Raw genomic sequence first — 11,814 nt, forward strand, 5'->3', positions numbered from 1 at the left:
AGATGTGGACACGAAACCTCTTAAACAGCGCATAAGTAGCGTATTAAAATCTTTGTCACATTGTCTTTGCTTGAATAGTTGGTTGCTCGTACCAGTGATTGTGAAAAATCAGAGAGGAGCTGTGCCTGCAGTTATGAACATGAGTTTGTTTGTGCTGCTTCTGCTGTCAGGTTGGTGTCATCATTTAAATCTTTTTTTCTCAAGTATATGTGTGCACATGCATATATTTAGACATGTCCATTTTAACAGGACTTCTGTTCAGTGCTTCTGGTCTTTTGCGAAATTATCAATACATAAACATAAGCATGACATGGACAGACGCTCAGAGTTACTGTAGAAAGAGATACACTGATCTGGCTACTGTAGACTCGATGGATGATGTGAACAGGATAATGAATACAGTGAATGATGGATACAGAGGATCAGTGTGGATTGGACTGCAGACAGCAATCCAAAGCCGTTGGGTTTGGTCAAATGGAGAAGATACCATTTCAGAGTACAATGCATGGAACAAAGGAGCACCTTATGGAACTGGAGATTGTGTTTCAAATTACAATAATGCTTGGTACTCTAATCGGTGTGAATCCTTCTATAATTTGGCGTGTTACAATGGTAAGTAGTCAGCTTATTGAGTTTGTTAACATTCAATTTATCTAAGAGGAGCTGAAATGTGTTTTTATTTTGCATCTCTCAATAGCAAGAACTGGATATGTCAAAATAAATTCTTTGAAAAACTGGACAGATGCTCAGAGTTACTGCAGACGGTATTACACTGATCTGGCCACTGTCCACAACTCTCAAGAGCAGCAAAAGCTACATGCAGTTCTTGGAAGTTCTCCTAGCTTCTGGATCGGTCTGTACTCAGACTCTTGGCAGTGGTCTGATCAGTGGAACCTCACCTTTAAAAACTGGGCAGCAGGACATCCAATGGGGAAATATGGTAACTGTGTTGCTATGTCAACAACTGACTCTGGGAAATGGGTCCGATACAGCTGTGACCAAAAATACTATTTCATCTGCAATGGAGGTGAGTTTAACAAATGAACTTTTCAGCAGCACAAAGGCCATGGGTTAAAATAACAATGAATACACATAATAATTAAAAAAAGTTAAACTTAAATACACAAAAGATAAAAGTGTGAAAACTTCACAGTGTTAAACTTCCCTTCTCTGTGTTCATTTATATATCTACGTTCAAGATGTATATGATCTTAAACTTCTGCGAGGAAATTCATGTCTGCGTTGATGTTCAGTTCAGACATACAAATTAAAGATAATTTTCTTCACTTGGTTTTGATGTCTAATATTAGGCTTCATGATGGTCTTGTAATAATAATTAAGTAAAAGCCTATTTTCATTTTTAGACAATGCTTATATTATATGCAAAAAACAAGCTTTTTATATCAATGACTATGCAAATTAGAGTTAATTCATGGTCATCTTAAATGTGTATTAATTAAAAACATTTACACAATTAAATAACACATTGTAATCTTATCAATAGTTATGCATGTGTTAGCCACGAATTGAAGATTGTAAACAGTTTATTTAATTTTAATCAACAGTTGAGTAAGTTTTGGCCACGAGTTAGATGTTGATTAACACTAAACCAGTCTAAAAATCAGCCCAGTTTCCCCAGCTGTAAACCCACTGGCTGTTAAACTCTTTTTTTTCTTATAATAAACTGACATGTTGATAACACATTCAGTTTATGTGTTTATGAGTACACTTTCAGAATGCTCTGTTACATGAAGATCCATACTGTATGCATCTGTGAGTGTGGTGGTGCGTTGCGCGGGGACGAGTGAGCATAGGGTGAGAGGGGAAAAATCACAGTATACTCACTACAAAAATCTAGACTACACCACTGCCCACACAAAATATTTTGGCTCCATATACATACACATATACACACATATACAACTGAATTGCTCGAAATGGATTAAGTAAAAAAAAAAAACACAGCCAAAAGTGGCAATTATACTGTAGGATAACAGACAGAACAATGCATCATGTTCTATAAGATTATAATGTTTGTAGCGGTATATAGGGGATTAATATGTACAAAATATATTTCATACCTAGTGGAGTTGGTAACTAATAATAGTAGTAAATATGTAAAGTAGCATAAAATAGAGTTACATAATAAAGCAAGAAAAAAATACCTCAAATGTGTATCTATTTAATGATTGGATTCCACAACTGATAACAACAACAAATCAACACATACATACAAGACAATACAGCGTTTCGTGTAGGTGTAGCAAGTGAACAAAATTTTAATTTAAGAAACTTACTATTGCGCTTCTGATTTGGCTGTGAGATTCGCTGAGAATGAATTGAGAATGAATTGGCTGTGAGAATTTTCATTCCAAAATGGCGGCCGCGCTACTGAAGAGCCACCTAGTGACTGTTGCCAAAAACGAATGAGAGTTTCCCCTCTTGTACTTCTATACTCTTTGAGGAAACGTAACATCGCCTATAGGTCAGGGGATAAAGAGCAGTACAGCTCTGCTAGAGCTGATCTAAAGAGGGGCATTAAGGTGGCAAAGCAGACGTATAAGAGGAGAATGGAAGATTACCTAGCGAATAGTGATTAGCGCTGTGGAGTGTGGCAGGGAATATAACAACTGACTAATTACAAAGGCAGCACTGTCAGTAGGACAACCAATACTGACACCTCACTAGCTGAGAAGCTGAACCACTTCTTTGCCAGGTTTGACGTTAAAAGATCTGAAATAGATCTACTGTCTCTACAAGACATTACCAGTCATACTCTTACTTTGCAAGAACATGATGTGAGATGTTCACTAAAGACCATCAATCCACAAAAGGCTACTGGACCTGATGGAGTGCTGGGTAAAGTCCTCAGATCCTGTGCTGACCAGCTAGCAGGAGTTTTTAACAGAATTTTTAATTGCTCACTGTTAAAGGCCATTGTTCCAGCTTGTCTAAAATCAGCAATCATTATCCCTTTGCCAAAAAAGCCAGCTCCAGAGGACCTTAACAGCTTTAGGCCAGTTGCACTGACACCATTCATTAAGAAATGCCTAGAGAGACTTGTTTTACGACATATTAAATCTAGCTTGCAAACCTCGTTTGATCCATATCAGTTTGCTTATTGTTCAAATAGGTCTACAGAGGATGCTGTTGCCATAACAACACACGTGGCTTTGGGCCATTTAGAACACCAAAACACCTAAGTGAGGATGCTCTTTGTGGATTTTACCTCGGCATTCAACACCATTATTCCAGATATTCTCATCAACAAGCTGCTCCATCTGGGTCTGTCAATCCCCATCTGCACTTCGATAAGAGACTTTCTCACTAACCGTTCACAAGCTGTACGACTGGGCCCACATCTCTCTTCCACCATCAAACTCAGCACGGGGGCACCACAAGGGTGCGTTCTCAGCCCTCTGCTATACTCTCTGTACACCAGTGACTGTTCCCCAGCTCATTCAAACAATACCATCATCAAATTTGCAGATGATATCACAGTTTTCTGGCAAATTGTAAGGGGGGATGATATGCACTATAGCAGTGGTTTTCAATCTTGTCCTAGGGGACCCACAGCTCTGCATATTTTGTATGTCTCCCTTAACTGACACACCCAGTTCTGTTCATGGATCTCTCCCTTAATGAGCTGATGATCTGAATCAGGTGTGTTAGATAAGGGAGACATGCAAAACGTGCAGGACAGTGGGTCCCCTAGGACAAGATTGAAAACCACTGCACTATAGGGCTGAGATAGAGAGGTTAACAGGATTGTGCTATAATAACAACCTCAAGCTTAATTACATTAAAGACCAAAGAATTCTGGACTTTAGGAGAAAGCGACAAATGGACCCACCGCCACTCCTTATAACCGGGCCTATTGTTGAGAGGGTCAACACATTAAAATACCTAGGAGTCCATATCAGTAAGGATCTATCCTGGTCTGTTAACACAACTACCATAATCAAAAAAGCACAGCAGCGCCTCTACTTCCTGAGACTGCTAAAGAGAAACAACTTAAGCGAGACGCTGCTGGTGGGCTTCTACCGCTCTGCCATAGAGAGCACATTGACGTACTGTTTCACAGTGTGGTACACAAGCTGCATGGTGGCACAGAAAAATCCCTTCAGAGGGTTGTCCGTTCTGCAGAAAAAAATTATTGGTTGCCCTCAACCCACATTGGACAGTATTGCCTCATCCCATTACCTCAGCAGAGCAGAAAATATGATTGATGACCCCACCCACTCAGGTCATGAACACTTTCAATTACTTCCCTCTGGAAAGTGTTATAGCTTGGTCAGAACACACACATTCAGATTCAGAGACAGTTTTTTCCTGCAGCCATTACAACTCTAAACACTCACTTACTGAAATATGAATAGTTCATGATTAATGGTGTATTATTTATTGTATTGTATTTGCACTTTCTATTATGTGACCTGTCTTATTATGTGTATAAGTGGGTATGATTCTGTGTGAGGGCATGATTTGAGGAATGGTATGAAAGTATTTGTTATATATGTACCAGGAGTAGCACTTTAAATTTTGTTGGAACAACATTTGTAATGTTTTTATTATGACAATAAATGATGATGATGATGATAAAACTATGAAAAGGACTGAGTTCCCACTATGGTTTGCTTGCATGACAAATGGAGACACTAAATGATAAAATTAAGTACTAAACTGTTTGTTTTAAACAAGATGAAGGTTATCAGGACGTCCCAGCCAACAATTTGATCTCTCAGTGAAGTCACCATGAGCTCACAAGATCCTCATAATGTGGTCACAATGTGTGGGTCACAGTGATCTAAAAGTGTAACCACACTGCACACTCACCGTGAGCTCATACTACCCATAAAGCACATGATATACAAAGTTCGAGATGCCGCTTAAAGAGCTTATATGGGTTTCCTAATTGATAATTCTCAAAACCAATTAATTGGAAATTATATCCAGCAAATAAAAAAAGTGAGAGAGACATGAATGTCTCTGCATTTAACCTATCGACTGAGAAATCCATCCACTGCAAGTCATGAACACACACAAGTACACACGGCAACCATCACTGCAACACCCCAACATTTCAATCACTTCCTGTCAGTTGTGGGAATCAAACTACCAACTTCTGGGTTACAAAGAAGTCTGACTCTTTAACCACTAGGCCATGATGCTTAGAAAACAAAAATCTGTGATTCCCGGTCACTTTACCGCCAATCTTTGTGAGCTTTCTAGAACCTTTATTTATAGGCATCTTGATGCCATAACCTTGATGTTGACATTTTATATGGTATACACACCATGTATGGGGGTATAAAATGCTGTGTAGAAAGTGTCCTAAATTTGATCCTATGATCATTCCTATACTATTTCTTAGAAATTATAGGTAAGAAGGGTGACATTCTACTCTTGGGTCAACATTTTCCAGACATATATGTGTTGTCCATCTATGACAGAATGAGTTGGCAATGCCCTTATATTATGACCATGGTATGCAGCGGAACCCAAAATGGCGGAAATACTTCCGCCTGGACCGTTTTCACTGTAACACCCGGCCGGTTCCAGCAACTCTGGGCAAACAAATTTGGGATTATTAGGAACAGGTGTGCGAAGCGAATGTGGTGATTGGTCAATGGGCATTTCAGAGAAGAGGAGGCACATAAATAAGGTGTCAGGAAAACAGAACGGGGAAGTTTATTGCAGCAAGCGCTGTAGGTGAGACAGAAGCGTTTGGTGTGTTGGAGAGACGTGTTGATGTAGATTTGCAGGCTGGGCGAAATCAAACGGAGGATTGGGCTGAAACAGAGACAAAGCTGAGTGTGCAAGTATTCATTCTGAAGTAATTGTTACTGAACTGACTGTGTATCTTGAAGAGATTGTGTACGTTGGAAGGACACAGGAAACTGATCTAAGGGGAGAAATTGGCAACGGAAACCATGAAGTCATTGGTGTAAATGAGGCCTCGGATGCATGGGACATCTGCAAGAAAGAGGGAAGTATTAAATCGTTAAAGGAAAAGTGTGTTACGTTGGAATTCGTCTTGCTGTTTGCCTTGCCATTTGCACCATTGCTAATACTGTTACCCCAGTTATCTCTAGTTATTGAATGAGTGTGTGGGCTGCCCCATTCGTGTTGAGGATCTGTGGGCGTGCTGGAACTGGCTGAGAAGAGGAAGGAGGAGCTCAAGGATTGTGGCCTTGACGTTCACATTTGGTTGTCCTCTGCCCTAGTCTCTCGACTATTCAGGACCACAAATCCGGCCCAGCATTGTGACTCTGAGCCTATATCACTGTGAGTGAGTGGTGTGCTGTGGGTGAGTCTTTTTGAAGTGTGTGCACTTGGACAATTGTAGTGATGTGCTGTTGTCAGTGATCACCTCCTAGGCTGAAGAAAGAGCCCTGTGTTAGAAGAGTGGAATGGTGGCGTTGGCGGCTGCTTTATATACAAACATGACTGAGACCTGTTAACCTCCTACCCCGCCTGGTGGTGGAGCTTCGACTGTATGAAGTAAGGATTGGCTGTGAACATTGTGTTTATATCGAAAGAAGGAGAGCTTGTGATTGCCTGCTGTGTGGGAAAAGTATACTCGCTGTCTTTGTGTATAACTATACACTTGTTGAGTGTTTCCAGATGTCAGCCCCTGTCTAAATCTCTTGCCCGGCTGTCTGAATGAAAGGAGATTTGAAGTGGTTGGCCCGACTCTGGCAGTACACTGCATGGTACAACTCTTTTCCTCAACTTACCTACTTCTGTGATACCATCTGTGGATGTGTTAGCCCAAATACTGAAGCAGCATCGACCTGTGTCTCCATTCGCCCCTTTCCTGCCTGAAACAAAGAGGTGTTGTATCTCTCCCTGTATGTTCACTGGAGTATAATATTGTTGAAGGAAATTTAGGTTCTCTGTTGCCAGTCTGCAGATTTGAGCCAAGGGCTCTGTGTCGTCGTGGGACTGTTCCACTATATGCTGGGAAATCAACGTCTAAGTGTTCATCAGAAGTCTGTCCTAGTGAGGAAGACTAGAAGTTGTTGGTGCCTAAACGTCTTCTCCAACCACCTGAGTCTCAAAGAGCTAAAAGCCCTGTGCATGCGCCCATCCACTTGTCTGTAAGTCAAACCCATTCGAAGCTAAAAGCCCAGTGTACTCACCTGTGTACCTCTCTGTATGCCAAGAGCCCAGTGTACTCACCTGTATACCCTCCTGTACGCCTAAAGCTAAAAGCCCAATGTACTTACCTGTATACATCACTGTATGCCCAAAGCTAAAAGTCCAGTGTACTCACCTGTATACCCTCCTGTACACCTAAAGCTAAAAGCCCAGTGTACTCACCTGTATACTCTCCTGTACGCCTAAAGCTAAAAGCCCAGTTTACTCACCTGTATACCTTCTGAACGCCCCAAGCTATAAGCCCAGTGTACTTACCCGTATACCTACTGGACATCCCAAAGCTACAAGCCCAGTGTACTTACCAGAATACCTTCTGGACGCCCCAAGCTCCAAGCCTAGTGTATTCACATGCATACCTTCTTGATGCCCAAAGCTCCCAGCCCCTTGTACTTACCTTATACCTTCTGGACGCCCAAAGCTCCACGCCCAGAGTACCCCCTGCACGCCCAAGGCCGCCAGTTCAAGGTACTTACCTATCTACTTACCAGTGTGCTTATCTGTATCTGTCCCTTGCGTCCAGGAAGAGAGGCTGAACGTGTTCACCAGCAGTTCACCTGGGAGACACAAAGAGAGGAAGCTGAGAATACTCGCCTGTAATTCGCGTGTGGATAAAGAGAGGAAGTTAGGAAGACTTACCTGCAAGTCCCCGTAAGAGTCAGAAGCGACTAGGACTAAAGCTCCCCAGTTCCAGAGAGCTTGCTTATTTAAAAAAACCTGTCCCTTTTCCCCTCATTCTTTTAAATTTAAATAAACTGTTTTATTTTACTTGTCTCGTCCGTCTGGTCATTGGGGTGTTCTTGGGACCTCCTCGGGGTGGAAACTGAGGGAGGAGCGCGACGCACAATAGTGGTGGTCCGCTCCGACCTGTGACATGAGCACACAGTGAGTGTATCATGACCTCACATTGTGACCATAGTATGAGTGCACAGTGAGTGTGGTACGACCTCGCAATGTGAGTTCACTCATACTATTGTCCCGGTACACTCACTGTACGCTTATATCATGGTCACAATGTGAGGTCACAGTACACTCACTTTGACCTCATATTTTGGTCAAGATGTAAGGTCACAGTACACTCATTGTGTGCTCATATAATGCTCAAGATTTGAGGTCACTGTACCTGTGTACACAACCTTGTGTTGCATTGCCTCCTCTTAATCTGCTCAAACTTTTTGAAATCCCAATGAGCTCACATATACTGTAGCTCACACTGTGATGATCACAGTGACATCACACCATTCTCATACGGTGATAATCATGAGATCTCACATGTTGACTGGTATATTATTGTTTGTTGTTCCTTACTGTTAAAATTCTGAAGTTTTTGGGGATTACTATAGTTGTGAAGTGTGTGTGTTTCACTTAGGTTTAGAATGAGCATTACCATTCTGGCATGTATGCAGTTTTACTCAATAAGTAATCATGTGCAAATAGTCATACAGTAAACTCATTGGTGTGTCCTGTCAGCACCATTCATCATATATGTTAAAAAATTAAGATTTTTTTTTTAATTGTCCAACAAAAGCAAGTAAAGTTAAATGGCTCAACACAAATTTAGTTTTTAACATGAATTAAAACAAATGCTTGTGAGGTTTCTCTTACATACACGTAACGTTACATACCAAAGTTATATGATAAAAAGAGTGTAAGAGAGTTGAGTGTTGGACCTTTCAAACGCAACTTGCCTAAATTACCATATACAACACAGTAAGCGGGCATCAGAATCTAAATTGCCGCTGGTTATTCCTTCCTTATCACTAACTTTGTATATTTCTATTGTTATATTACATATCGCCGTTTAAAGTTTTTAGTAAATTAAAACACTCAAACATACGTGTTTAGACACGGATGTTACAACAGAACATATCAAGCGGGCTCTAACAAAGCAATAGTAAAACGCAGTAGCTTAAATAAAGTAAAATGTTTTTTACCTACTATGTATAATGCTGTGTCATTTTTGTCAGATCCAATATTAGTGGTCCTTTTAATCACAGTCTCTCTGCAAATCCAGCATCGACTTGTCTTAAATGAATCCGCGGTACACAAAGTAAACAAACACTCCCCACACAAGCTAGAACTTCTTTAAAAACAAACTTTAACCATGCATTCCTAATGTTATGTTCCGAGCCTCCGAGTTAAGGTTATCCAGCATCTGTGTTCTTCCTGCTAACTTCCTAAAATTAAATGAAAATAAAACGGAACTTATTCTTTTCGGACCTACTAAAAGTAGTTCAAACCAGCTTCCTGATGCATATTCACTTTCTTTACCAGTAAATACTTGTGTGAAAAATCTTGGAGTTTTACTAGATAGTTCTCTGAATCTGGATAAGCAAGTAAATTCTGTTGTCAGATCTTGCTTTTTTCATTTACGCATGCTGACAAAAGTGAAGCCTTTTTTTATGCCCCCCCCCCAAGCTTTTGAATGGGTGATACACGCATTCTTATCATCTAGACTGGACTATTGTAATTCCTTATATTATGGAATAAACTCAACAACTCTTACTCGTCTTCAAATAGTCCAAAATGCAGCAGTGCGGCTTTTAACAGGCACTCGCAAACGTGAACATATTACTCCGATTTTAGCATCCCTTCACTGGTTGCCGGTCCGTTTTAGAGTTGATTTTAAAGTTCTTTTATTTGTTTATAAGAGTCTAAATAACTTAGCCCCCCTTTATCTATCTGAGCTTTTAGAGCAGTACAATCCTCCCAGAAATCTCAGGTCAGGTGCACAGCAACTTTTAACTATACCACGGTACAGATTAAAACATAAAGGTCACCTTGCCTTTGCCACTGCGGGCCCGACATTATGGAATAGTCTGCCTAACCACGTACGTTCTGCATCTTCCCTGTCAGTTTTTAAATCTTGCTTGAAAACATATTTTTACTCAGTTGCTTTTAATAATCTGTAACCTGTTTCTTAACTTTCCTTGTTTAATTTATTGTGTGATATTTTATTGTTTTGTAAAGCACATTGGTCAGCTTGGCTGTATAAATGGTGCTGTATAAATAAATTTTGACTTGACTTGACTTGACTTCTTCCCAGACGGTTCTTCCACAACCAAAAACTCAGTTTCCATGGGTCCTCATAACAGATCAGTAGGCTTGCCGCGATAGTCGGTGAAACGGTGATAACCGGTGCTTCAGCCTCTCACCGGTTATATCACTTGCCCACCGCGACACCGTCTTTCACCGTCGTTTTGATATTTTCGTGTAATTAAATCATTTAGTTTCGTTAGAGAGAGCAAACACTTACAACTGAATGTGTCTGTTGTCTGAATTCAGCGGGGCTGAACGCGCGTCAAGTCACAGAGCAGCCGCAGGTGTCAGATTTCATTTATTTCTGTTAGAGTTTGCAAGGCGAGCTGACTGACCAGATGATGACAGAAGCCGCGTGCTTTGCTCGTTTTTGTATAATATACATATATGATGTTTAATATAAGCGAGATCGTTTTGTTGTTGTGTTTTTCATCAAGAAAAATGTTAAACCCATCATTCAAGCAGCGCTTTTATGGAGAAGTAGCCGGTTGCTCTGCTTGGGACTGGTGGGTTCTGTGAGAATTACCTGCGCACATTGACTCAAGCACTTAAGTAAACCAGCTGTTGCACTCACATTGCACGCAAATTCATAGGCGATTTAACGCAGCTTACGCAAGCGATGCATTTAAACAGTTGCGTAATTTAAAAGTGAAAGTAAAATGTGCACGTCTGCATGCGCATTTATAAGCCCCTCCCACTCGGTGATACCGGGATCACCGAGTTTGTGACGCGCTGATTAACCGGTGGGAAAATTACGTCACCGCGGCAACCCTACAGATCAGTGCGTCAAAATAAAAGTCTCTCAGGAAAAATTTATTTAAAAGTAATTTTTGGTTACATTTGGCAATCTTTAAAGGTGACATAGAATGATTGAACAGGGTATTTATCCTTGTTCTGTGATGTGACATGAACACAAAAAAACTTTTGTTTGGGTCTGTAATGCCTTAGAAGCTTCCTAAAAACCTCTCTTAGATTATTACTATTAGGGTGGGGGATTTTAAAGAGCACCTATTATGGGATACACGTTTTTAAACATCATTTTGTGTGTAAGTGTGTATTAGTACATGCTAACGATATTCAAAAAGTACATACCTCAAAGAAAACGATGACGCGAGTTATCGTCTCTAACGTTCGAGGACTACAAAAAACACTCGGATTGTAGGCAACAGTTTACTTCCTGGGATTAGTGACGTAGATAAGACCAACATTATCATAGTTCAGCCCTCTCTGCTTTGCTTGGGTACGCCCTCAAAGACGAGGGTGGGGAGCGCCGAGTCAGAAGAGAGCTAAAATGGCGGAGGTTGTGAGTCCCTGCTTTGACTCTGTTTGCAAACTCTTGTTTCATTGTTTAAGCGATTAAATCTCTCGAGTAGACGCTGTCTCTTTAGATGCGAGGGCAAAATAGCACTTTATGGACTTACACAGAGGACATCATGTTTAATACGGTTCCGGAAAAATCCAGTCAGAAGTTGTTCACGGAGTTTTCACAATAACTGCTTCTCATGAACCAAAGCTGGACGTCTCCTTCTGAAAGTTGGATTACTGTGCACTTCTGGATCACAGGCTGTAAGTATTCACGTTTATTATTTGCCTTTTACTGTACATTACGTAACC

The 11,814-nt window shown here is 40.7% G+C and overlaps 1 protein-coding gene across 1 annotated transcript in view; it reads left to right on the forward strand.

Annotated features, from left to right (window-relative positions):
* The window catches only part of LOC135765141 (macrophage mannose receptor 1-like), a 51,092-nt gene that overhangs the window by 27,334 nt on the left and 11,944 nt on the right, over window positions 1-11,814 (forward strand). Inside the window, exons 2-4 of the mRNA XM_065275791.1 lie at window positions 79-170; window positions 250-612; window positions 698-1,027. Of these exons, the coding sequence (XP_065131863.1) occupies window positions 134-170; window positions 250-612; window positions 698-1,027 (730 nt within the window). The 5' untranslated portion in view covers window positions 79-133. The remainder of the gene's footprint in view (window positions 1-78; window positions 171-249; window positions 613-697; window positions 1,028-11,814) is intronic.

The sequence above is a fragment of the Paramisgurnus dabryanus genome, chromosome 6 (assembly GCF_030506205.2).
Source record: "Paramisgurnus dabryanus chromosome 6, PD_genome_1.1, whole genome shotgun sequence".
Lineage (NCBI taxonomy): Eukaryota > Metazoa > Chordata > Actinopteri > Cypriniformes > Cobitidae > Paramisgurnus > Paramisgurnus dabryanus.